This window comes from Rhododendron vialii, chromosome 11a, assembly GCF_030253575.1.
Source record: "Rhododendron vialii isolate Sample 1 chromosome 11a, ASM3025357v1".
NCBI classification, from domain to species: domain Eukaryota; kingdom Viridiplantae; phylum Streptophyta; class Magnoliopsida; order Ericales; family Ericaceae; genus Rhododendron; species Rhododendron vialii.
Window position 1 is genome coordinate 38,692,736 of NC_080567.1, and position 26,871 is coordinate 38,719,606.

At 39.3% G+C, this 26,871-nt stretch overlaps 3 protein-coding genes across 3 annotated transcripts; 2 read left to right on the forward strand and 1 right to left on the reverse strand.

Annotated features, from left to right (window-relative positions):
- The first annotated feature begins 7,760 nt into the window (after positions 1–7,760).
- LOC131307740 (protein ALTERED PHOSPHATE STARVATION RESPONSE 1-like) lies at positions 7,761–13,604 on the forward strand. The gene is made up of 4 exons (XM_058334402.1): positions 7,761–9,207; positions 10,324–10,544; positions 11,800–12,020; positions 12,358–13,604. The coding sequence occupies exons 1-4, from the start codon at positions 8,337–8,339 to the stop codon at positions 13,205–13,207; spliced, it is 2,163 nt and encodes a 720-aa protein (XP_058190385.1). The 5' UTR covers positions 7,761–8,336; the 3' UTR covers positions 13,208–13,604.
- A 1,684-nt stretch (positions 13,605–15,288) lies between these two features.
- LOC131307741 (protein CHAPERONE-LIKE PROTEIN OF POR1, chloroplastic-like) lies at positions 15,289–17,985 on the reverse strand. Its single transcript, XM_058334403.1, has 3 exons — positions 17,448–17,985; positions 15,907–16,261; positions 15,289–15,627 (listed from the first exon to the last, which is right to left on the reverse strand). The coding sequence occupies exons 1-3, from the start codon at positions 17,787–17,789 to the stop codon at positions 15,452–15,454; spliced, it is 873 nt and encodes a 290-aa protein (XP_058190386.1). The 5' UTR covers positions 17,790–17,985; the 3' UTR covers positions 15,289–15,451.
- Positions 17,986–18,181: 196 nt separating this feature from the next.
- On the forward strand, positions 18,182–26,525 carry LOC131307742 (uncharacterized). The gene is made up of 14 exons (XM_058334404.1): positions 18,182–18,608; positions 18,750–18,834; positions 19,457–19,563; positions 19,723–19,791; positions 19,882–19,936; positions 20,058–20,105; positions 20,199–20,356; positions 21,028–21,266; positions 21,441–21,531; positions 21,844–21,972; positions 22,064–22,217; positions 22,623–22,717; positions 22,829–23,725; positions 26,372–26,525. Exons 1-13 carry the CDS (start codon positions 18,420–18,422, stop codon positions 23,012–23,014), a joined length of 1,605 nt encoding a protein of 534 aa, XP_058190387.1. The 5' UTR covers positions 18,182–18,419; the 3' UTR covers positions 23,015–23,725; positions 26,372–26,525.
- The last annotated feature ends 346 nt before the right edge of the window (positions 26,526–26,871 follow it).

The window sequence follows — 26,871 nt, forward strand, 5'->3', positions numbered from 1 at the left end:
GGGAGAAGGGCAAGAGATTTACATGGTTCCCCAAACTGAGTACGTCCACGGGAGAAGAGCAAGAGGATCCACTATAAACGGGGAGATAACACACAAAGCCGGCTATACCAGTAACTCTTGTTGAAGCGGCTATACCCGTAACTCTTGTTGAAGCATCCAATTACAGATATTTAGAGACAAATCTCTGGCGGAACCCGATAGAAATACTAAAACCCTAGGTGGAACCCAATAGAGCATAAACCAAAACCTTAATATCTAATCTTCAACATGAGAGACCCCCTGGGGGCCTCTCCAAAGGGATTCACTCAAGAAGTCCAAAAACTAATGAAGACAATAATGCTATATTTATAGCCACAGAGTTCTTCCTAAAACCAATACTTGCCCAAACAAAATTTTTTACACCCAAAGTCTAAACCAACAAGGAAACAAATCTTTTAGGAAGTCAAATACCTTTCTTCAACCATCCCAAATTCAAGGCATATATCCAACAAATATAATAGTTTTACACCCCACAATATTAGTTCAACAAAAAATATAACTTTAATCCTTTATGTGTATTGATGAATTTCACGATTTAAAATATTAAACTAGTAGTCTACCGGATGGAGCCTATGGTTTTCTTTGACTGATTTAAATTATTATTCCATCTATGCGGAGCAGGGTATTCGGTTTGAATTGCTTTCCATCGGCATCCTGGTTTGCATACAATGAGTCCTACCGGTAGAACTTATTCGATGCAAAATTGCAAATTAATGACCAGATCTCGGTTTGTATCGATAGGACCATTTTCCTACCGGTAGGATTCTGGGTTGAGACATTTCTTGCCCAGCTTCAATTTAGGCCTTGTTCATGCTATCCGGAACTTCAACAATGCTGCTTAGACATCACTCTGTTTAGACTCCTTAAGATTTTGGTTAATTTTGGAGCAAGTCAATGGCTCAAATATACCTTATTCATATGAAAAACCTGTAAACATAAAAAACGCACCTTTCGCGCAATATCATTCAAAACCACAAAGGTTATGCACGTGTGCGTGACAAAAATGAGAGAGATAGCTCCGTTATTTTACACTATTATGGGCTAATCAATGAGCGGTGGGAAGCTCATTGTACAGTTCATCTCAAGCCCCTTTGTTACCTGTGTCGTGAACCACTGTGCTTTGTACGGGATGTCCGAGATGACGAAGGGACTGACTGTTCTCACAATCCTACAATCCGGAATGACAATGGCAGACCTGATCGTTGTCAAGAACAAGCCATTATATGCTCCAATTCCTCTTATCCCCATTTCATCCTCCTTCATAGCACTGGTAAATTAAACTTTCCTCCGCTCCATTTGATTTGATTTAAATTATTTATTGGGGTATTCATACGTAATGGTTCAACTATTATGGTTTGGCCACAGTCACTACGTTGCGCGGAAGGCCACGACGCTCGGCCAGAGAGCTCATCCACAAGGCTCAGCTCATCCCGGAGTTAGTCCACGAGGCTCGATCATATCTCCCATGAGAGCTCCTCCACGAGTCTTGGCTCGACCTGAAGCTAGGCAACTAGGCTCGGCCATGTCTCCCATGACAACTCCTTCGAGGCTCGATTCGGCCCAGAGCTAAGCAACTAGGCTTGGCTATGTCTCCCATAACAACTCACGCTAACCGCCTTATCTGCTACGTCATAGGTGATGTCAACCGACATGTGTCAGATGCATAGACGAACTTGGAGAGTAAGCCAAGGACCCTCTATAAATACCAAGGGATAGCAGCCTTAAAAGGTACATCATCTCTTACCCTCGAAACCCTGGTCCTTTGCTTTCCTCTCTCTGCACTATTCTCATCCTCACGCCGCAGGGCCATTCCGGAGCTCCTCCGGTGTGGTCAAGAGTCGTGCTTCGTGGTGCAGGTTAGGTTCAAGGGAACGAGGTTAGATTCAGACGAACAACATTTTTAGAGGAAGCGAGTCACGTTCATCGAAGACCCACATCATATATTGATTTCGATTTGACTTTTAGGTGTGGGGGAGGGATCCACATTACCCATTCCTGAGAAATGACTATGAAACTGTCAGAGTTGAAGACGTGAAGAAAACATGGAAATTGCAATTTTGAGGTCCGATGATGGCATCGTTGTCGCAGCTCATGATTTTTGAGAGAGAGTGCGGGAAGACAAGGAGAGCTCCATTTTGTATTGAACTTTTATCTAGTTGTTGATCGAATGCATAATGTGAATGGGCTCATGAACTTGTATCCATCTATTAATTATCATACATTCTTTGTTTCGCCATCACATGTTGCCATTCAAGTGTTCGTGCGCACATTTTGACCGTTCAAACTCCAAATTTGTTTGGATTTAAGAGAGTATTTTGGTAATTTTGCACTAAACATGTTTGGACGATTGAGATGTGCGCACGGACACCATATAACTGTGTCCACCCGACACTGAAAAATTTCTCCTTGCAAGGATATCCCAACAAATGATTTGGGATGTTTTTTTTGGTTTTTTTTTTTTTTTCGTGGTTTATTTGGTCAAAGACATTATTTCTTTTGTTCCTATTAGTCCAAATGGCCCAACAAACTTGGGGAAATAGGATCTTCCAACTAACCCCGATGTATGATGTGCTAGGGGATAGACGATTGATCTGTAGTCCGATGGTAATATAATCACGGTTAGCATGAGCCAGACTTAGGGGGATCCGATTGTTGCACCCCGAATTTTTTTGCGACTCATTCTCTTTGAGAAACGGTGAGGAAAAATTCTTGATTAAATGCAATTGAAATAAAATGAGTTGGGCGCTGTGACTTGTGTTTAAAAATTAGAGTCACCACTAACATGTAGCTTAGGCATGTCATGTCATCCCTACTCATAGAAAAACATTTGAAATTTGTTTGCTTCGATTTTGTTAAAATGACTCATTTACAAACTTGATTTGCAAAACAAAAGATGATTCGGAGAGATTTACTCTTTCGAGTAGATCGAGAATGTATTAGACACTCTATGCCGTCTTTTTGGTACATATTTTCCAAGATTGACCACCATTTTCAAATTTATCTAGTCTATCTAGGAAATAAAAGAACATAACGGGCGCTTGTACAAGTGGTGTCTAAACGGGCTCTGAGATCTCTGCTGCAAAGTTTCTTCCTCGAAATGACATGTAGCTAAGACCTCAATGCACGACATAAATATTCTTACTCCGGTGCATGAAATTGGCACTATCCCGGCAACAAATTTTTATCAGTCTTGGAAATTCCAAGGCATTCGATCAACCTCCAATAGGCCTTGCCCATTCCCATTATGCACCAGTCTTTTTTCGAAACAACAAACCCATCATTTTAACTCTTCCTAATCATATGAAAGCGTCTGCCAAAAAAAAAAACATATGAAAGCACTCCTCATTATGCTCGGTAATAAGTTTTTTCTTTATGAAGTTTTAGTGTGTGTACTTTGAGCTATAAAATCCAACAAGAAAGAGTACACCAATCCCTGATTCTACTAAGGGAAAATGAGTACTTATTTTTTGAATTAAAAATGATGTATTGTGAGAGAATAAACTTTTCTCGTAAAACAGAATGGTAATCCAGAACGCATCACATCAATCGCAGCTCTAGATTGCGTGACAACACCATATTAGGAAGACACAAGTTGGTTACTACTAGAATTAGTCTTCCTAGTAAGCTGCTGATGAAATAACAGAATTGGGAGCATTAGTGTGAGAACCCAAAAAGTTGTCCCACATGGGATCCGGAAAATTTGGAAAACGAATGTATATATAATATATAAGGATTCGCGATGAGCTACTATATGATTTGATATTAATCTTTTGAGCTATGTAATTAGATTTCTGATAAAGATAAGCAGGTAAGTTTCACAAGAGTCGTTATAGGTGATATCAGAGCCGATACCAACCGGAAGTATGAGTGGGTCCCACGATGAGACCTGCTTAGGTGGGCCTGACAAGTGAGGAGTTTGAGGTGCTTGTTGTGCTTAGACGGGTCTCACATGAGACGAGCTAAGCGTACTTAAATGGGCCGACACCAACTAGAAGTGTGAGTGGGTTCCGCGATAAGACCTACTTAGGGGGGCCTGACAAGTGAGGAACTTGAGATGCTGAAAACAAAAACGGGATTTAAAAAAGTATATTACCAATGTAGTGAATGAACCGTTCATTCCAGTTTTATGGATGCTTTCATGTTTTCTTATCATGTACACTACTATCCCTCTATTGTGAATGCCGAATTATAAGATGAACAGATCGACTCTATTTTGCAACTCTGGAATTCGATCAACAGAGTAATATTTAATGGGTTATTGATGATTTATTTTGCAACTCCGGACCCCGTTCGTTTTGGAATTTTGGATTTTGATTTATATGTAATGAGTGTAAAGAGAAATGGATCTTGGGATCCTGTAGGGTGCATCCGGGCCTCCCATCTCGGCAATTGACGACTCGGATTTTAATCCAAACAATGGACGGCTCGGATCAATAGGAGTTCGGATTAAATCCGAGTCGTCGGTGAAAGAATGAACGGCTGAATCGGCTGTCCTACATGCCCTGCAGTGTCGGCCGCACTGCAGGAATCCCCAATCCAGAGAGAAATAAAATAATAATTGAAAATAAAGATAATGATTTGAGAGATATAGACAGAAAAATGAGAGTAATTATTGGAAGAAAATAAAATAATACTTAAAATCTAAAATTTAAAACCCTTAAACGAATGGGGTCCGGGATTTGATCAAAAAAGTAAAGATTTGATGGCTTAACCTCACCGAGTAATTATCCAATGATTTTGGAACATCGCGTGGTGTCCGTCACATTTATTTACCACATATGTGGAGTTTGTGAATCTCATTCTTGGGATATACTCCCTCAGTATGGATTTAATAGTCTTTTTTGAAAATTCGTGTCATTTTTCAATCGATTATATCTCATAATTTATAATATTTTATATAATTTTAAAAACATTATTTTATAGAACTAATCGAGATCTATCAAATAAGGTTCATATTGAATATAAAATCAATTACGGATTTAAAGATATAACTCATTTTTTAGTCAGTTAAAATCGAACGAGGGACAATTAAATCTGGACGGAGGGAGTACAAGATTATTGAGAAGCGATGAGAGATTATTCAGTGCCCTTGGTGGTGCCCCAAGCCTCCCCGCAACATACATTATTATGTGATCTGATAAACACCCAATAATGCATATTCTTGGTGCTTCAGTCCTTTAGTATGTTGTGTTTGTACATATATGTTGTCGTTTTTATGCGATATTGCACGTAAGGTAGGTTTTTGTATGTTTCAGGTAATTCGTATAAATAAAGTGTGTTTGAACGCTAAGGAATGCTCCGGATGCAACCGAGTGCTCAAGGCCACGTGCCACCCTGTGGTGGTGCCCAAAAAGTCATGAAAAGACGGTTTGAAGGTTGCTCGGGTCGCCCAAGGGTCAAGGGAAATGAAGGACATGTGAGGATTTTACTAAAGCAATTCATCTTTCGACCAGCTGAGGGTAGAATTGTCATAATTTTTTATGTACAAACTACTTTTGATCCAAACCACTTGGGTTAGAAAGTAGACTCGACAAGCTTTCCAACGATCCAAAGAACACCTAAATCTGAGTTCGCGAGTGCCCGGAGCGAGCTCGCGAAGTTGCCAAAAAAATCTGTCAAGCATGTACCGGTACTGGCCAACTCCTAGTATTGGTACAAGGGGTCCATAGATTGATTTTTCCAGCCCGTTTGAAGGCCTTGAACCGGTACTGAGGCATTTTCAGTACCGGTACAACCTGAAAAAATCTGCAGATTTTTGTTAACTTTTTCAATTTTTCATTTATGAAAAGTTTTCCACTTATGGAATGTTTTTTTGGATATTTTAGAGACTTTTTTGGTCCTGTGTAACTTAACTTTAGATTCCTATAAATAGGCTTGTATGCCTTTTATAGAAAGGACGGTCATTTATAGTCTTTTTAGGCCTAAGTTTTTTTTCTTGCTTTCTAGGAACTCCATTAATATTTTTCAAGCTTTTCTAGTAATTTCCTTCAAGAACTTCTTAAGATAATTGTCATATGTTAATTTATCGTTTATTAATATTGTAGCTACGCTTTGGATCTTTGCATAAATTAAGTTTATTTACGTTTTCTTCGGTTAAATATTTCGCTTCATTTTCTTACCATGTTTAGTATTTTAACTATGGTTGAGTAGTCTTTTGGCTAAGTCTTGGGCTAATATTTCCCAATGACTTAGGTTGTTGTTTGGTTCTCGAACTCTCGTGCTTAAAATCATGATTTTCGAAATTAAATTAACCTAGCCATTTTGGTCTAAGCGAGGGGTGTTAACTCCTTGATATGTAGTTTAGTCAAGCGGTCTTGACAAACGACATATTAAGGGCTCATGGCCTCCTACGTGTTAGATACATTAGCAAAAATAGGTTGGTTTAGTTCCGAATAATCACATCTTTTGATAATCGTAGTCGTTAAAGCTAAATCCTTCCGGCGTGAGCACGCGGTCGTGACTCTCACTTGAGTTATATTCGAGAACCGATAACGGCCTTTGTTAAGGGATAGATGATCCCTAGACTTGCCTTTTTTAGTTTATAAAACACTTTTCTAGTCTTTTTCTTAGTATTTCCAATTTCAAAGCAAAACCAAGTTGATCGCCTCAAACGCTGAAATCCACCGTATAAAACCAACAATCCGATTAAGCTATTTTCGATTCTCTGTGGGTACGATCCCGGACTTTCCAGTTATTATGCTATCGACGACATAGTCTTACGTTTGGGGTTTTCTTAACCTTATATTTGAAGGCGAGGTTTAGAGCTAAGAAGGATCCTCGCACTTGATCTTGACCCCACAAAAATTTGCGGTTAAAGAATGCCTTGAAACATCACGTGGCGGTGTCTTAGGGGTATTCAATAATTTTTGGGCGCTGCTATTTGCAGTCCTCTATTTCCTCCTATAGTCCGTTAAAAATTTTCAATTATACTCGACAGTTAGTTACCGAAATTGAGATATATTTTCAGCATCCAATTACCGAAATATAATATTTTTTTCAACAGCTATTTACCGAAAATGCATGTTCGACAGTTGTTTACCAAAAGTTGAACATATTTTCGATATGTAGTTATTGAAATATAATCTTGTTTTCAACAGCAATTTACCGAAATGTTATTTATGATTTTCAACAATTATTTACCGAAATATAGTGGGCTATGAGAGAAAATAAAGAGTTGCGAATAGCGGCGCCCTAATTTTTTGTGCTCCTAATGTAGCAGCAAATTTATATTTTCACCACAGAGAAATAAACCCCTTGTCTACTCAAATGAATTGCCCAGGGCTGTATTATTCAGCGGTATTACCAAATTACCAGACACAAGGCACCAATACCATAATCTCTTCCTCGAGCCCCTCTCACCTCCATTTGATTCCTCTGCCACTCTCTCTCTCTCTCTCTCTCTCTCTCTCCATCGCCCATTCTCTCTCTCCAGTTCACCCAATAAATATATAAATATAAATATACCACTTTTTTGGATTACTACTCCTATTATCGAAGGATTTTTTCTATTTGAATAACCAAACTCAGAAGATTATTCATAAGAAACTACAGTCAAACTATGATTATCTTTGCAATTTTTCTATCAATAGTTTTTTTATACTCAAAATTACCCGAAAAATGGTCTAATTAATTCAATCTTCCCAATCAAAAAAAAAAAAATCTTATCTCTGATTTGGCCATTAATAAGTAGCCTCAAAATTACCAACAGAGCTTCTGTTATTTTCAAGTCTTGTTTGGACAAGAAACCCGAAAAACGAGGAAAAAGGAGAGAGAGAAAGAAACAGAGAACTCAGAACAGACCTTTCCTTCTCTCTCTCCCTCTCTCCTCTATGTGAAAGCATCTCCATTTGACCACCTCCATTTTAGCATAAACCCAACTTTACTCTCTCTCTCTCTGACCAACTCCATTTATGGCATGAACACATCTTCGTTTCCCAAGAGATGAGATGGCCAAACGGGTTTCTCTAAATCTCTGCCCAAAAACTGCCATTTTACTAGAAACCCACTTAGTTATGAGTCAAAACAGGGAAAGGGTTGTTCTTCTGATCAGAAACAAGGAATGGGGTGGTAAGACTTCTCTGAAATCTGCCCATTTCACTATTTCTCTCTAAAATCTCAGTCAAAACCCAACAAAAGCACCCATTTTTACACAAAACCCCACAACTCCACGCGTTTCTCAAAAAGGGCCACACACACAAAAAAAAATCCATTTTTTAGAGTCTCCTCTTGCCCCTTCTTCAAAAGCAGAGCTTTCACTCCTACTTTACTTTGCAAAAAAAAAAAAAAAACAGAAGAGAATGGGGTGTGTTGCCTCCAAACTACAGGAAGAAGAAGAAGTAGTGTCTATTTGTAGAGAGAGAAAACATCAGCTGAAGCTAGCCGTAGAGAGAAGATATGCACTTGCTGATGCACACGCTAGGTATTGTCAAGCTCTTTATGGAGTTTCAGCTGGTATAAAGCTATTTGTTGCTCGTCATTCTTCCCCTTCTTCCCCATTTCTCATCACTTTCCCACCAAAATCTCCCCCCAAAGAAAATGTGGTCTCAAACCCATTATTCCTTCAACAAACACCTTCTGAACCCACCCAATCAGCCATTAACGGCTGTGAATCATGTGGGTCTTCAACATCTTCAGAGGAAGAAGATGAGAGAGAAGAAAAAATGGAGGGACAACAACAAGAGGGTTTTGGGTATTTCTACATGCAAATGCCTCCATCAATACCTTCACCACAGAGGGATTTTGGGTGGGATTTCTTTAACCCTTTTGATGGTGTAAGGCCAGAGGTAATAGGCGGGTACAATCGTAATTCGGATGACGATTTGAGGGTAGTGAGGGAAGAGGAAGGGATTCCAGAGTTGGAAGAGGAAGGGGGTAGGGTGGAGGAAGAAGTAAAAAATGTGGTGGTGGCTGAAGAAAGCGAGAATGCAAGAGGAGGGCATGTAGAGAGTGGTGGGGTTGAAGTTGTTAGATCAGTGGATGTTGTGGGAAATGGGGAGGAGCAGAAGGGCTTAACAGTAATTGATACACCAGCGAAAGGGAGGGAGTTGTTGGAAGCATTGAGGGATATTGAGGACCATTTCATTAGGGCTTTTGATTCTGGCAAGGATGTGTCCAGAATGTTGGAGGCTAATAGGGTGCATTTGCATTCTGGCCTGGAGGAAATAAAAGGTTAGCATTGTTCTTGTCTCTTTTCATATTATAACATAGAGCTATCCAGATTTTAATATTTGGATTCTGTCGTTGTACTTGTCTGCATGCTATTTTCTGGATATAAAACTTCTGCTCTCTTGAAAATGATCTTCAGTTGCCTTTGAATTCCTGTATTTTTCTATTGACTCCACATGACTTCACTTCCATTTAATATAGTACAATACAATAAAGCTGAATAAGAGTTTCTTTAATTGTGGCTCTAGATCTTGGTTCTCACTCTGAATAGCTTCCATTACTGGTACTTTCTGGTATCCATCTTTACAGTGTCGGTGTGTTTGAGTGGGGGATTTGTAGAGAGATTTGTTAAGTGAAAACGAGAAAATATTCTAAATTTGTGAAGAGCAATACCTTACATTTTCTTTTCCCTCCACAAACCTTGATCCATTTACAGTCGTAATTAGGATATTTGTGGGCCTTATGTCTATCGTCTTTCCTTAAAACTTGGAAAGAGAATTTCTTCTAATTGAGCTCGAATTTCCTTCCTCTAGCTTTTTGCTTTTGTGGCTTTTAGGCAACTTATGTGGACCTTGCTATCAAAAGTTTTCTCCCATTAAGAATCCTTTGTTTTCCCTTGAGGTCTGGTTGTTGTTGCTCCACTGTGACATCTTTTCTGAAAAAGGATCTGATAAGGTGGGACTTACCCAATTGTCTTTCTGAGAAAGTTGGTAACTTTTTGTTAAGCTTTGCATAATGTGCTTCTTCTGCCTTAACTTTGCATTGCATTGCATCTAATGATGTTGAAAAGCTCCAAATTCCCCTTTTTAGAATCTTAAACTGGAGGAGAGGTTTTTTTGTTGACACAACATCATGTACCATTAACCTTATTGGTGGTTACAGGTATTGGGTTTACCTTGAAGGTGTGTACCATAAACCTTGTTCGTTTCACACTGATGATATCAAGCTTTGATCCCTCTCTCTCTCTCTCTCTCTCTCTCTCTCTCTCTCTCTCTCTCTCTCACACACACACACACTTTTGTGCCCTTCTTACATAGTTCCCCTCTACTTTCCCCATAAAATCCTACCCTTAGGTGCCTTTATGCTTAATCACTTTTTCAACATCTTATTTGGATGCAGAGAATTCAACAAAACTCATCCAAGCCATCGCATGGCGGTCCACTTCATCTCGATCTTCATCCTGTAAAAGTCTTGTAGCATCTAGTTCCAAAAGCTCTTCAACATGGACAGAGTTTAACAACGATCTCTTTGACGATTATGGAGGAATGGAATCAGGAAGCCATTCTCTGACATTGGGAAGGCTATATGCTTGGGAGAAGAAACTTTACGAAGAGGTTAAGGTAAATCGCTGTTACCGTGAAGGCGTAAACTGTTCAATGAAACTCAGTTATCATGACTTCATCCTAGTTCCTCTTTGTGAAATACTTGAAGTAACTTCACAAGCAAACCAAACATCATGTTAACAGTACCAGTTTTACAACTTGGCAATGAGACACCAGGGATATATAGAATGAGGAACATGTATTGTTGCTAAGCATGTTAAAAATAGTCAATTAATGTAGTTGTTATGTAATATATGTTTCCCTTGGATATGATTATATTTATGGCAATGAGACGCCCATAATGATCGAGAATAAATGCCAAATGAGATCGTTATGACTGATACCTATCTATCTCAAGTAACGCAAAAGAAGATGTTTCTTGTATCTCAACCCTAATAACATAGAGTAAGTTGTAATCCATATCACTTGAAACAGTAAAGTTCAATCACTTCTACACAATATCCTATCGAATGCACCAAAGATGTGGCCTTTTGCAGGCTGCCATCATGTAGCAGAACAAACCCTTTTCAAGCTGGACATGTTTGGATTCCTGGACCCATATTTATAATTAGCATAACATTTGACAAGAGCATCATCATTACAAAGGTAGAAGTTCATGTAGTGGGACATGGGAAGTTGAATTGTTCTAAGAACAGTATAATCGAGTAGAGGCCATACTGTCTGTGTAGTTGCTCAGCTCGATTCTTCCTTCTTGTCGTTTAGCTATTAATTTATGCCATGCTACTTGATTTTATCTTACCAGAACAACAAAATGTGAACTGAAAGTATGAAAGCTGATAGCATCTATATGTTTTAGACTGCTTTGTCGGTTGGAAGGAACTGAGCACGATGCCTTTGTCTCTTGACAAAACATTGTTGATTTTGACGTTGTCTCCTTGCCAAGCCAGTTGTCCACTACCTTGTAATATTAAGTTTTACAACATGTTCTTTTGATAGGCATCATGCTTGCAGTGTTTTTTAGGTTACAGTGTCCAAGCGATCAGTATGCATCTGTGATATTTATTGCATGTAGGCATATAGAGTAGGAGTACTGAGTACCTCCTTATTGCACAACAAAGAAGTTTAAAAGGCTGAAAATGCCTGCCTTGTTCTTTCCCCTGTTCAGCGTGTTTGCTTTCAGAAGTTGATCTTTGTGTTTACATTGTCCACCATGTAAGCAAAGGCTGGAGGTTTCTTTTTTTATTTTGTTTATAAAATGCAATCCTTTATACTAATTCTTCTAGTAGAACTGAAATTTAGATTTGCTCATCAGGCTGGAGATAGCACCTGGAAAATTTATGAAAAGAAATGCATTCAACTAAGAAATCAGGATGCTAGAGGAGATGGACTTGCAGTGGACAAAACCAGGGCTGCAGTTAAAGATTTATATAGCAGGATCTTGGTTGCAATTCGAAGTGCTGAATCGATTTCAGAACAAATTGAGAAACTGAGAGATGAAGAATTGCAGCCCCAAATTCTTGAATTGTTACAAGGGTAGGGAAATTTCAGAAGCAAGCATTGTTTGTTGTTTCCAGAATCAGTTTTTGCAGAAAATTTGAAGAGATTTTGTTTGGCTTATAGGCTTCCTATCATTTAAGGATGTTTCAACATTTTCAACCATTTTCTGGAAATCTTTTTGGGAGAAACTTCACTCTAGGAAAATGTCAAAGAATGCTTCCAGATACTCGAGGAGAAATACACATGAAAACGTTTATGCTTTTGTACTCGAAAACAATTTTGTGAATGTTTTTATTGAAACTGATTTTGAAACAATTTTGCTTTCTTGAAAAGCCCGGTTTCCTTCATTAATTTACCCTTTCCCTTTATGCAGCCTGATGGGAACCTGGAAGGTTATGTTGGAATCGCATGAGATCCAAAACAAGATTATGTTTGAAGTGAAATCTTATACAAGTCCCTCTTATGCAAAATTCTGCAACAACTCCCACCGAATTGCCACACTACAACTCGATGCGGAGCTTCAGAATTGGAGAGCACGGTTCATCGACTACATTGCAGCACAAAAGGCATACATCGAGGCTCTCCATGGATGGCTATCAAAGTTTGTCATCCCTGAAGTTGAATTCTACTCCAAGGGCAGGAGTTCAAATTCGGCCCCACCTTGTCGGGTCAAAGGGCCCACGTTGCTTGTGATCTGTCGCGATTGGTTGAATTCAATGGAGAAGTTGCCGGATAAAGCAGTTGCATTTTCTATGAAAAGCTTTGGAAAGGATATAAGGGCATTATGGGTACAGCAAGGCGATGAACAACATCGAATGAGGAAAGTTGAGAGCTTGGCGAAAGAACTTGACAGAAAGATTCTTGCATTCCAGAAGGCGGACAATAGGGCTTTTGAATCAAAGCTTTCGGAGCATAACTTGGAGCTAGTCATGGAGCACCGTGCTGAGTTATTGGAAGAGAAGAAGGATATTCTGGAGGGCTTCAGAAGGAGGGTCGATTTAGAGAAGGAAAAACACCATAACTGCATGCAAGAAACACAAAGGATCACACTTAACGGATTTCAGACTGGTTTTGGTGGAGTCTTTGATTCATTGACACAGTTTTCGAAGGCTGCTCTGAAAATGTACAATGACCTTTTGAGTCACAAAGAGAGTGTTGAGAAAAAGGTTGGGAATCCCGGATATATAGAGGGCTCCAAACATGAAGAAGATTGCAGCACGTGACATTCAAAAGCTGGTCAAGGTTTTTTAGGGTTTTTGGGTTCGGCTGTTGTTGTACATTAGATTGTGTCGAAGCAGTTATTTGTATATTTATTCATATTTGTAGTTGAATTTCGTTGAAATCGTGGACTCACCGCTAAATTGGTAGGTAGCTAAATGGATTGTAATGGTTGCCCACAATTTTGTTGGTGAGAGAGCTGTAGGTTTCCTGATTTCTAACACCTCACCTGGCAATAATTCCATAAGAGTTTGTAAAGGTGGGGATTGAAGTGGGTAATCTTGTAAGAATACTAGGAGAGGTATTTTAATAGCTTCCTCTCAGACAATATCTTGGAGATTATGGTAGACTTGCCATAACAAGAAGAGTCACATCTCGTGGCCGAGTTTCTCAGAGTTGCAACTTTAGTTCTATCTTCTTTGTTTCCGTCTGTTTATTTATTATTTATTTGGAAATGAATGGAAAATAGTTTGTAAATTACCATGGTTTTGGGGAGATGAGATTGAACTTGTGCGTCATAAGTTCAGGGTTCAATGGCATAGCAATATCAAGAATGCTACACACACAACATCTCCCACACAACATCTCACACAACTGATGACGTCATCACGACGTCAGCATAAAACGACGTCGTTTTGATAATTAAAAAAAAAAAAAAACAACCCACGCACAGTAACGCTTTCCCTTCGGACCCTTCCTCTTCCCCTTCTCATTCAAAATACTGATTACAGTCAGGAGAACGGAGAGAGGGGCTCCCACCACCACCACCGGCGACGATGCTTCCCACCTCAACCGGTGACCACGCTTCCCACCTCCACCGCTAGAACCCAACCCCAGCTCTCCCCACCGTCGGCGACCGCCACCCCCACCAGCTTCTGGACAGTTCGACATTGTTACTCCCGCCACCACCACCGGCTTCTATGAGAGATGTGTGTGTAGCATTTTTGCTCCCCCGATTTCCTCATCATCAATCTCTCTCTCGATCGATCTCCAGCGACTTCTTCTTCATCAACGGGTCTTGTGAAATTTGGGTTTTGGAAGATGACTTCCCTCTCTCTCTCACGGCAACTGTTGTTTTTGCAGCCATGGCGGTGGCATTTTTTTGTCCGAATAAAGGCGGGTGTGAGCCCCCCCCCCCGCTCTCTCTCTCTCCCTCCTATTTTCTGATGATTTTTGAGTTTTAATTTGAACTGATTTAAGCCGATTTGGTTGAGGGTTTATATGGTCAGTTCGTGGTTCATCTGCTACGGCGTTATCAACCGGGGTTCCTTTGACTGGGGCAAACAGATCGAATCTTCAAGTCTTCTTCTTCAGCGGGGTGTATCGTCGCCGATGGTGGTGGTGGTCTGACTGTGATCTGTATTTTGAGTGAGAAGGGGAAGAAGAGAGTGCAATTTTGTTCACCCTCCTTAAAAAAGGGTGAACATTACCCTCTTTCTTATTGGTTGAAATGGTGTGGACCCCACCACAAAGTGATGTCATGCTTATTATGCAATACACTTTTTGGTAAGTATGACATCACTTTGTGATGGGGACCACACCATTTTAACCAATAAGGAGAAGGGTAATGTTCACCCTCTTAAGTGGAGGGTGAACAAAACTCAACTCGGAAGAAGAAGGGAAAGCATTACTGTGCGTGGGTTGTTTTTTTTTTTATCAAAACGACGTCGTTTTATGATGACGTCGTGATGACGTCAGCGGTTGTGTGAGATGTTGTGTGGGAGATGTTGTGTGTGTAGCATTTTTGTAGCAACATAGCAGCAACATCTCAGAATCAACAAAAAACTCTGATTGCAAAAGTACAGACACCAGCCGAGCAAAAAAAAAAGTACAGACACCAAAAAACGGGGGGAGGGGAATCCTTGGAGTTGGCCTGATCGGCCTATATTCAGGTAATAGATGACCAAGCCAAACAGAGCCTTAAAGTCCCGATCAATTGGGATAGACTATATGAATCAGTTTTCTTTTTTCCATTGCAAATTGAACATGTCAAACGGGGGAAGCCGCGAATTCCAACACTGGAAGGCACTAGCCGCACTACGCAGAGATGGAATCGCCAAAAGAACAAGAATAAAAGCTATAGGTGTAAATCAAAACGTAAAAGCAACTTTCTTAAATTGTTTTACTTCTTCAACACTCCCTTTGTACACTGTAAGGAAATAAACCATTCTAAAGATGTACATTTACAATCGTGCAAATGAGTGATTACAGGTCTAGCATTTTAGTCAATGATTACGTTTAATTGCATCCTATCTCAAGTACAAGGAAACCAAAAATTGGGAGAAGAGTATAAATTCACTGACTACCACAGCAGGGGAGTGTATGCCGAAGAACGGGACAATGTCCACCTGCAACCAGTTCTCAACAGCTGATCCCACCACAGCACCGGCTACAAGGCCCCCTATGGTAATTAAAGTTGCCTTCCCTGGAAAAAAATAAGCAAAAACCAGATCACAACCATTTCAACTTTTCACATAGTTCAGTTTAGCCCTACTGCAGACAATCAAAAACTATTCTCCAACAGCTAAAATAGTACAATCCTCGTATAGGCTACCGCGACATTTTCTTTTACATCTTCCATTCCACAACCAAGAAATTTAATAGAAATGGAAGCTACTTAGGTTTACACAATGTCACAATTATTTCAAGAGTTTCATGCAGATCAGATGTTCTCTTCCTCCAACATTTCAGAAAGTTTACTCACCTAACTTTACATTCTTTTTGGTCATGAAGTATAAGGATGCTCCAAAACTAGAAGCCAAGATCAGCCCAGGAACATCAGCTGCACCTGCCGAGGAAAATGTAGAGGCTCCATTGACATAGTTTAAGACCATTAAAGCTCCATATACACCTGCTTGTATTCCCAAGTCACCACTAGACGGTGTTTTAATTGAAATGGGTGAGTTCCTAACCGTTGACTGCAGCAACCGAGGCATTGATCCCATCCCAGGGGCATTTACAGGTTTGACATCAGCATAACGAATATTACTATCTACAACTTTACCAGCTCGGCGCTGTGAAAAGCTTTGCATAAGCAACATGTCATATGCAGCCTCTACCTGAAAACATTATAACCATGGAACTTTCAGAGAACCTGTGGCAACAAATATATAAGTAACAAGGTATTGCTAAAGGGAACTCCACAACTGAACATTTTATTAGATTGTTGAAAGAACTATAAAGAAGCACGTGTCTTCTAATGGAAATCAGAATACTATGCTACCATCAAATGTTGGGTCACAATCCCTGCATATATGTCTTATGAATATGTAAGCCACCGTCAGGCTTTCAGTAGTACATGATCCTAAAGTCAAGATGCCAAAAGCTTTATAATCCTTGTGGCATAACTTTTTGACGGAATCAATTCAATGTAACTAAAGAGGTAAAATAGTATCACATAATGTAGAAAACTTAACAAAGATCAACAAGAATAATGGGGAATTGGACACATTTTTTGTCACCTCACCTCTCAACAAACACAGACTACAGGGCCAGAGTTTGCCTCCACCACCAGAAGTAAACACACAGGAAAGAAAATTAAAAAAATGCATAAAAGTCATTGTTAGCTTGTCATGTTCACTCATCGTCAGTGACAATGAAGGTCTCCATAATGCATCACAACTTACCAAGCTTAAACGCACCAAGGCTCATGCCTAAATCGCATATGCTGCGGTCCTAGTTAGGCATTCCTAATTGCAGTTGCACTTTACCCCTTGGGTTAAAGAAGGGAAGAAAGATGCCACATCGCATCTTCATTTTGATTCCTTCTTTTCAGTAATACCAAAGTCAGTCTTTCAATGGCCAACATAGGCAAGAGCTAAACTTCAGCACCCAGATAGAAATCAGCTTTTTCAATCAAGCTCAAGCTCAAGTTCAAAAACTATTGCTCCACCTAAATTACAAAGCCCAATAATCAAATCCAACAAAGAAAGGAAGATTTTTTTAGGTTAGAATTCTGCTCCCAACTTAAGGTGTTTTTACTTTCTTCAAGTACTTGCCAAAGGAAATGAAAAGACAGAACTATACATAAGAAGCCACTAGCCAGTATTATTACTGTTGAAACCCATTAACAAATATCAAAATTCAGTTCCCAATTGCTAAATTTCCCTACCCAGCAGGCAGTACCCTCAAATCCACCGTCCGCGCAATTAGCTTCCAGTGCAAGATTCGGACTTTATTAAGAACAAACTACAAAGAAGTTCACAAGAATAAAACCAGTTGGGAGTGGATGATAACGCAACGCACCCGTGCAATTGCCTCTAGGTCGTCCTTACACGAGGCAAGAATCGAATTCTTAGCTCGAAGTACATCATCGAAAGAGGCTCCTTCCGATAAACCCAGCAGCTTCAGCGCGTTCTCTACCGACATCTCCAACGGGGCCGAGTCGTCGGCTCGGAACCCCGCGAGGAGAACCGTAGTTGATAATGAGCGGCGGGAGGGGGCGGAAACAGCCCTCCACCACCGCCGCTGGCCGTTCGCCGCCGTCATCGTCCTGCCAATCTGAGCCGTCTCCGGCCGCCGTGCGCGGACTGTGGTGGTTGTGCCGCCGCCGCAGAGGATGGCCCGCGCCGGGAAAGTGGTGGCCATTTGTTGTGTAGGGTGGGAATTGAGAGGTTGATTGGGTTACTTTATTGGGTCTGTTCTGTTGCGTAGACGAGAAATACAAAAAGCTGTTAATTTTGCTGATGTCTGGTATTGGAGTACCGTACAAGGGACGTCATCTGTTAATTATCCACCGTTCGATGGGATCACGTCTGTGCTGATCAAATCTTGTGAGTACAATTTTGGAAAGAAAAAGGAAAAATAATAAAAGTCGCTGATTTTGTCATTTTTTTTTATTAATGTCATTTTTCTATAAATACAGATGTATGATATTTTAAAAAAAAATGACAAAATTATTTCCCATAGAAATTGTGAAATCCTCCTTGTTTGAGGTACAAAATCCTTAAAAAGTGTACTCTACTTTGAATGTCTACTTGAACATATTTTATGGCAAGAGGAAGTCTTCAGAAAGCTAGAGAGAGAAATGGTACTTCCCCACCACAGGATAATCAAATATAAGACAAAATCCCAATTCAAAGTACATCCCTTTTCTTTGTGGCCAGAATGTTCGCACACCTATACCATCTGTGACCTGGCCACGTTGGGGAGTTTATTAGCAGTCCTGTGTATGAATCAGAGAGAGAGAAAGAGAGAGGGAGGGGGAGAGGGGAAAAAATGCTGGCTTGTTCGAGGGTCACTCCAACCTGCACAAGTGGGTACCGAAGTAGGTTTTCTTGTAGAGCAGAGGACCAACAAACCCAAAATTCCACTGGATTAATTGTGCAAAATAAGAAGAAGAAAAAGGTATTGGTCGTTGGCTCCGGCTGGGCTGGTCTTGGCGCTGCTTACCACCTCTGTAAACAGGTCCCCCACCACACACTCACACACTCTCTCTTTCTCTCTCCATATACACATCTATGTATACATATGTATGAGAATATATGTAAGCTAAGTTCAACTTTGGATGGTAACAATTGATTTGATTCTGGGTAATCTGATAATCAGGGTTTTGATGTAACCGTTCTTGAAGGCGGTTACGACTCTGGACTGACTAGATTGGCCAGTAGTCCAGATGATTTTGGAATCAGAGGTAATTAATCAAACACCCTGTGTGCTTCAGGTACTTAAGCTAAGCGGAGGCTTTTGCTTTCAATAAGAATTTGTTGCTTAAAGGAATCATCAGGACTGTATGCAAACCAATTTCAGGATTCATGGGCCGGAAAAGCTTTAGTATGCTTAGATTCGCCAAAATGGAGTTTTAGACAGTTCTAGCAGATGTTCTTCGCAATAGCAATTACAAGAAACGGATGGCAGCGGGACTTTTTCATGTAGAAAAGTTTGTATCTTGCAGAAAATTTAAGAAGAAAACTCCAGTAGAATGATATGACGTGATATCATTTTCCCTGTTGAGTTTTCTGTTAAAGTAAAAGTTCCTCAGTTCAGCAACAGTATTGCTTCCAAGGTTTAATTATAATCTCGGTGTTCACATGCCAATATTCTCTTCATATTTGTTGTACAGGTGGAGGAAGTAAATTTTTTGATATGGTCGGATGTGGATATTGTTAAGTCCAGAGCAGTTCACTACATAATTGACAACTTGACGCCACTATAGCTTTTCTTAAGTGTAATCCGTTTGTTGGTTACATGATCAAACTATTATTTTTTGGTTGCCGTGATTTGAATTCCAGCTCTAATCTATACTTCATCTTTAGGTTTCTGGTATCCCTATCGAAATATTTTTAATCTTGTTGACGAGCTTGGTATTAAACCATTCACGAACTGGATAAAATCTGCACAATATTCAGGAGAAGGATTGGAGGTAACTTTGTATCTTTGTGCTTTTCAATACCCCAATTGCAATGGTTATAATCACTGTCTTTGTTGTGGTGCTGAAATTTAGTACCCCATGTTATTTGTGTCTCATATTACTTGAAGTTGTGCTGCTTTGCAATATGTTGATAGAGGCTTCATTCTGCAGGTTGAATTTCCAATATTCCAAGATTTACCTCAATGGCCAACTCCATTTGGGACACTCTTCTTCACGGAGGTATGCATTAAAAGATATGAGGAACTTCCTAAGCAAAAAAGTTAGTACCCATCTGATAAGTGCTTCTACTCTTGGTTTAATTCTTCGCAGTTCGCTCGACTCCCTTTGGTAGATCGATTGACATCACTTCCATTAATGGCTGCAGGTGTACTCTCCTTTAGTTCTGTTAGAATTCAGAAATGATAGTTAAGGAACTACGATATACTCTCTTTTTCCACCCAAAAAAAAAAGCTTTAATTACGTGTATATTGGCATTCTGTTTGTAGTGGTGGACTTTGACAACACCGACACATCTTGGAGAAAATATGATCCAAGTAAGAGTAATTGGAGTTTCTTTGATATTCCTTGGGGACTTCCTTCTTTAGATGAGATATTGTTATTTCAGCAGTGTGAATTTCACTTCGTAGTTACTGCAAGGGAGCTTTTCAGACAATTTCGCTGCTCAGAGAGGCTTTTTGAGAATGTTCTTAATCCACTGCTTCAAGTGGGATTGTTTGCACCAGCAGAGCGATGTAGTGCAGCTGCCACTCTGGGAATGCTATACTATTTTGTTCTGGCTCACCAGGTTTGAGTGGATTTAATTTTATTCTTTTCGAACATATACTACAAGTTTACTCATTTGTCCTTAAATAAAGTATTGTATGTGTAGATTTCTCTTTCGAATTGGATATAGCAGCATATGAATTGGCAGTGCAGATTGTTGTATAGAGATAGGGAAAGACGATTCGTCTATACAATCCAAGGACGATCTTCTTCTTATATCTTTAGCTATTATGTTGTTTTAATTATGAACAGCCATATTGAGTTTACTTTCTACTGTTTGTAAAAGAAAATAAGTTTAGGAGTTGTGAAATGATAATTTCCTTGTTTACCAGACTTATGAGGGAAAAAGAAGAATATAATAGTGACATGTGTACTTACCAACTCAATGCAACTCAAGGAAAAGTCTAGTCATAACTATTTGTTGTCATCAAATCAGATTAGAACATTCAATATAAGATACACTCATCAGCTGAGTTAAAGCGCATTGAAAGAACCAAATAACAAAATTTGGCGTCGACATCACAAGCCAGCATTTATGCCACTGGTGAGTTAACACACTGGTGTAATTTGTATTGAAACTAGTTGAAGTTTGAGGTACTTTGACCAGCATATAGCTGTTTCATTCCACCATTTCTCTTGTTAGTGGGTCTGTTCTGCAGGAATTTATAGATTTCAATTTATGGATGGCAACAGAAAGATTTTGATTTGGTCTGGTGTCGTGGGACAGTGAGAGAAAAGATTTTTGAGCCATGGATGGATTCCATGAGAAACCAAGGTTGTAAATTTCTTGAGGGCAGAAGAGTGACGGATTTCTACTTTGATGAGGAAACCGGGTGCATCTCTGAAGTAATTTGTGGAAAAGAGAGTCTAAAAGCTGATGCTGTAATTTTGGCTGTCGGAATCTCTACTCTGCAGGAAATAATCCAGAACAGGTCGGTTTGTATAGATTTTCATTATTCTTGCCTTGATATAAAATGGTAGAATTTTTTCCTTTTTGTTGAACAAAATCCATCTAACTTCTATCGATATCTTCTGCAATCAGTATATAAGAGATTTAGTTCTACTTAATTCTTGCTCTCTTCTTTAACTGGTATTTAGTTCTTTAGTGCAGCATTATGTACAAGGGAGGAGTTTCTGAAGGTTTTGAACTTGGCTAGCATTGATCTGCTATCTGTTAAGCTAAAGCTTGATAAGAAGGTGTGTGCAGTGATCTCATTTCTTTTCTCCCTTTTAAGAATGGAATGGTCATTGGTTTTCGCACGTAGCAGAAGCATTCGTTGTGGTGTCTCCTAAACAAATTCGGTGGTTGAACTGCCAAGAGGCCCATTTTGTGTGCCTTCCTTTTCATAAAACTACACGATACTAATAATAAACAAAAATAACAAAGAATGGATATAATTCAAACCCAGGAAATGAATAGTTGTTTTTTGTTGTTGGCATTGCCTCTTCGGTAGTAGTATGCATCAAATCTTGGAGAATATGGGTGATTCATACTGCGCATGAAACCAGGTTGAAATTCCATTTGCAAGCAACGCCTGCTCTGGATTTGATAATTCAAATGGTTGGACTTTCTTTGACTTGAACACAATATACGATGAGCATAAAGATGATCCAGAAACAGTCATTCAAGCTGATTTTGTAAGTACGCATCTTTTTTTCCTCCCGCAAACAGGATTATTCGTAAACAAACTCAGTTCTGAGTGAAAATTTATGTTTCTCTTGTACACAGTTTCTCGCAAATGAGTTGTTGCCACTGAAGGATGAGGATGTAGTTGCAAAAGCTATCTCATGCCTTTCAAAGTGCATTAAAGACTTTGAGGATGCGACAGTGATTGATAAAGAGATTGCAAGATTTCCGAAGTCCTTGACTCATTTTTTTCCAGGTGACACTCAGGCATCTTTGTTTTGCTAAATAATGTTTTCAAATTGCTCTAACAAAAACATGCCTGTACGTACTGATATGGATCGCCCTGACATAAGCTGCCTTATTCAATCAACCTCATGTTTGGAAGCAAGGAAAATGACCAAAATGGTTTCCTCGGTTGTACACATGAGATACAGACTATAATATCATTTAAAAGAAAACTCAAACTTTCAAGTTAGCCTACAAGATAATGTGTCCTCCAATAAGCTGAAAATTAAATCACCCCATGATTTATCAGGTTCGGGAAAAAAAAAAAAGTGGATATGTAAATTAGTATATACATAGTATGTAAATGTAACTCTGTTGTCCAAGTACCACTTTGTTGTTGCTTTCTCTGGATTCTTTCCCTTTATTTCCTCCAAAGGTTCATACAAGTCTATGATGCGGGGATCTACATCTTTTCCGAACTTGTTCATGGCTGGAGACTGGATAATAACCCGACACGGCTCATGGTCACAGGTTAATTAAAATCATTGAACTCTTCTTTCATAAATTTTTCTTTTTGTTAACTCCTTTAGGTATAGTCGGTTGCTTTATATGTGCATGTGCAACTCTGTTGTTCAATGTCAGGAGAAGTCTTTTGTCACGGGGCTTGAAGCTGCAAATAGGGTGGTGGACTATCTGGAAGAAGGAACTTTTGCTAGAATTATACCGGTAGAGGAGGATGAGCCTCACATTCAAGCTCTACGTAGCCTTAATAGAAACCTGAATGAGATAATAGCCCAACTTCCGTGGTCAAACTATTTCATTCAGTGAACCTTTCAGATTGCACGTATGTATATGGAGTTACTGCCAAGATTTGTGGAACTATTCATATAATTTTGATAAGAAATCGCCGATTAAGAAAATGTTCTTACTGATTATTTATTGCATTGAATTTCCAAGCCCTAAGTTATTCAACCACTACCAGCACAGAATTCGAGGCAGAATGGATGATAATGCAAAGTTCATCCTGGTAACTATGCTCAAATCAATGTTTGTTGTTGGGTTTACGGGGCTTGTTGAGTTACTGTTCCATGGTTTCGAAGATCTAGCCTTCCATATTCAACGTTCAAAGACTCTAATAATTTGTTTACTGAGGAGTCTATTTATTTCTCCGTTACCATTGCTTGTACTATTACTATGATACTATTGCTAAGCAAAAACGTTGACCGGCTAGCGAAATTCATCTCAAAAGCATTAAGCCAGCAATATCAAACACATGCTGCCTTTTGCGTTTGTGGGTGGAGTCATATTGCAGCAGGCCTTGTTGTGGGAGGAAATCTCTTCTTTGTTGGTTCTCTTTCTGCCGTATCTATCACTGCCGTATCTGCATTCAAGTTGGTAGCAACTCGCCAGGATTCTTTGGTTATGGCACGGTGGGTCTTGGCCCAATCTACTGTTGTGACTACAATCATCGTTTGTCAAGGCCATTTCCTTGAGGCTGCCGTCGCATTCCTTCCTATCCTCCCTGCTATATCCACCATGGTGAGTGAGATTTTTTCCTTTGAGAAACTTTAGCATTCCTTCCTAATTCCTATTGAATGTGATTCAATGGCATTCCTTTTCTTTCTTTTCTTGTTTTTTGTCGTTTAACTAGGCGTATATTATAAGGATATGTATGAAGGTATTGTCACCACTCCTAAATCCCTATTAGGAGAAGCAAGTGTATTCTCAATGACAATTGAGTAGGGTTATATCATGGGTGTGCTTGCTTTGAGTTCTTCCCTATTTGCCTTAGTTATGGATGAATTGACTAGAAATATTTAGGATGCTATCCCATGGTTTATGTAATTTGTGAATGATAATGTATTAGCAAATAAAACAACAAGTAATGTTAATGCCCCAAAATAGAAGCTTGGAGAGAAGCATTAGAATAAAAAAGGTTTATGACCAGTAGGACTAAAACCTAGTACATGGAACGCAAGTGTAGTGGTAGTCCAATTACAATTGCTGATAGAGTGTCCCTCCAAAATCAGGAGTTATGAAAAAGCTCTAGTCTTGAGTACCTTGGCTCAGTTGTTAGCAAGGATGGAGAGATTACAAAGAATGTGTTTACTCATGTACAAAGGTGAATGGCTCAAGTGGCGAAGTGGTATGAGAGTTTTGTGTGACCGTGGGATACCAACAAATTTGAAGGGGAAATTACACTGTATTGTTATAAGACCAGCCGCGTGTACCTGGAAATAGAAGGTTGAGATGGATGAATTTGCGAATTCGAAGTAGAAACAAAACCTGCCCGGGATGGGAGGGGTAGCACTGGTTGATTTCATACCAGTACTGTTGCCATAATCCATACCTCTCTACAATGATGGTACTGCCAATGGAATAAAAAGTCTAATAGATTTAGCAATGATGGTTTTACTCCCTGAGTAATTAATATTGCTTCGAGAGGGTTTTTCGGGAGTAAGGCCCATTATTAGAAGTAGCCCTACCCCTGGCACATGGACAAGACATGCAGTGCCCCAATGCCTTCACAATTATACAATTATGTAGGGCTCTTATTTTTAGTTTTTTTTTTTAAATGAATGTTTGATAGTGGTGTGCGTTCACCACATGACGATATCTGAGGAAGACCCAACAAATTTTGCACTATGAGAGGTAGGGACAAGATGAACGAGAGAGAAGGAGAAGGGAAGGGAGAGCCGGAGAGAAAAGAGACCATAGGGCCACCTTCGTTTATAGATGTATATTTGGTTAAAGTCCATTTTTCTCCCTATGATGTTTGACCTTAGCCACATAACCCTCCAGTCCCAGCTTGCTTTATTATGAATTACAAAAACAACATTTCCTCCTGTTAAGGAAACAATGAAAGGACGTAACTAGCTTCCATTAATAAGTCCAGACCAAGAAAATTCTCGGTTTGCTCCAAGAGATTGGGGTAGACTTAAGGAGAGAGACATTTGATACTGTGGTTGTGATTTTTCCATTGTTGGACCAGAATCTTGATACAAATTCAAACCCATCTGGGCATCCGGGGAAATCAAAGATTTTAATTCCGGAATTCCTGGTCTGGCTTCTTCTCTTCTCTTGATCTATGAGTTTCCTCAATTTTCTAGAGTATTTCAATATAACTTTTTGCAAAATTTGAAGAAGACAAACTGAGTTATCATTGAATTGAAGAGCAAGTGTAATTGTGAACGTAGAGATATTTAGAGGTACCTCATTCACAAAGAATGTGTGTTGTTGACCACTTACATGGATTTGCCAATCAGAAAGCTCTGCCATGGTCGCGGGTTACATTAAACCCGGAAACACCCTGTTTTTGTATTGCAAACGAAGATTTGTGCACGTAGTACTTGTATGACCCTAGGAGCATCACGAGAGATGCTTTCTTTTCTTTTGCAGCCAAGCAGTAAATTCTTTCATTAGATCGATAACGAGTTAATTGATGATTCCTTATGTCTAGTGCCTTTGCTAATTGGCTTAAGTAACGGTAAGACCAAATTGCAAATTAGTAACCTTGTAATGAGGTTGCAACCTTGTAATAAGGTTGCACTGATCACCAGCTATTGCTGCTGTGTAGTTCTGGTGAGAGGGAAGGAGATGATAGGAAGATAATCTGTAGTGGGTTTTACTCATCAATGGTTGAATATTTGAGGGGAAGGCGGACGCTAGCATACACATAGGATAAGTGAGTTCCGGGATTTTGTTGTATTAATTGCAGGTTTAGTTGTGCTGTTCAAAAAAAAAAAAAGTACCTTTGGATTGAGGAGTTGCGCCCCACACGGTGTTGGAGATGTTTAGTTGTGATTGTCTAGATGTTTTTGCTACTATAATTCCTTAATAGTTAATACCAATTGCTAATTGTTTTAGCTAGCTCTTAATTAATTAAAGTGCTTATACACCAAAAAGAATAGTGCGTCTAAAGTCATGTACGATTCTTAATTAACCCTTCCATAGATGAAAGTCGTATAGCTAGCAAAATTTGTTAATTTGTTTTTCTTGGGATACACTTTGTCAGACACGTGGCACAACTAAAACTATATGGTTGTATAATTTTGCGGCAATAATTGATGAAGTAGTGGGAGTGTTAATTAGTTGATGTTCATCGTTCTATCTTGATACTTCTTTGCTTTTTCATTCTTATTTTCCCTTTCTTCTTTGTTTTCTTTCATTGTCAATTTTTTTCAGGCAACATCCGGAGAAAAATTTTACGAGAATTATTGGTCCGCAGCAATAGAAGACGGAAAGGGATCAAAGTCCAACGAGCTGAATCAGAAAACGGTGCTGACACCACATCCATGGCCCAAAAAGATGGTCTTCAGGTAGGCTCAATAGAGGTGATAGATTTGAAACCCACGGAGAAAGCGAAGGATTATGAACAACGATTGATGTTATTTCGTCTTCCAAGTTATTCTGAAATGCTTTGGTTTCATGACTTCAACTACTATTTTAAGGAGTCATTCTGACTTTGTTTACTGATTTAAATTGATGTTACCAATCTGACGGGGGATTAGGGTAGATTTCAAAGGATTAAGAATCATTTGTGGTTTGATATTTGAAAAGTTTTTTGAAAAAATAGTAGGGGTAATAAGTGGAGATAGATAGATAGAGAAATGTTGAAAGTAGAGGGAATTTATGGGGAATTTTTTGAAAAATGCTTTTTGAAAAGGGAAGAGAACACAACATTG

Coding starts and splice junctions, on each gene's coding strand:
- LOC131307742 (XM_058334404.1), top strand. CDS start 18,420: ATGCTGGCTTGTTCGAGGGTCACTCCAACCTGCACAAGTGGGTACCGA. Junction 21,532..21,843: donor AGCTAAAGCTTGATAAGAAG/GTGTGTGCAGTG, acceptor GCATGAAACCAG/GTTGAAATTCCATTTGCAAG. Junction 21,973..22,063: donor CAGTCATTCAAGCTGATTTT/GTAAGTACGCAT, acceptor TCTTGTACACAG/TTTCTCGCAAATGAGTTGTT.
- LOC131307741 (XM_058334403.1), bottom strand. CDS start 17,789: ATGGCCACCACTTTCCCGGCGCGGGCCATCCTCTGCGGCGGCGGCACA. Junction 16,262..17,447: donor ACCTAGAGGCAATTGCACGG/GTGCGTTGCGTT, acceptor TAATGTTTTCAG/GTAGAGGCTGCATATGACAT. Junction 15,628..15,906: donor CAAAAAGAATGTAAAGTTAG/GTGAGTAAACTT, acceptor ATTTTTTTCCAG/GGAAGGCAACTTTAATTACC.
- LOC131307740 (XM_058334402.1), top strand. CDS start 8,337: ATGGGGTGTGTTGCCTCCAAACTACAGGAAGAAGAAGAAGTAGTGTCT. Junction 9,208..10,323: donor TGGCCTGGAGGAAATAAAAG/GTTAGCATTGTT, acceptor ATTTGGATGCAG/AGAATTCAACAAAACTCATC. Junction 12,021..12,357: donor ATTCTTGAATTGTTACAAGG/GTAGGGAAATTT, acceptor CCCTTTATGCAG/CCTGATGGGAACCTGGAAGG.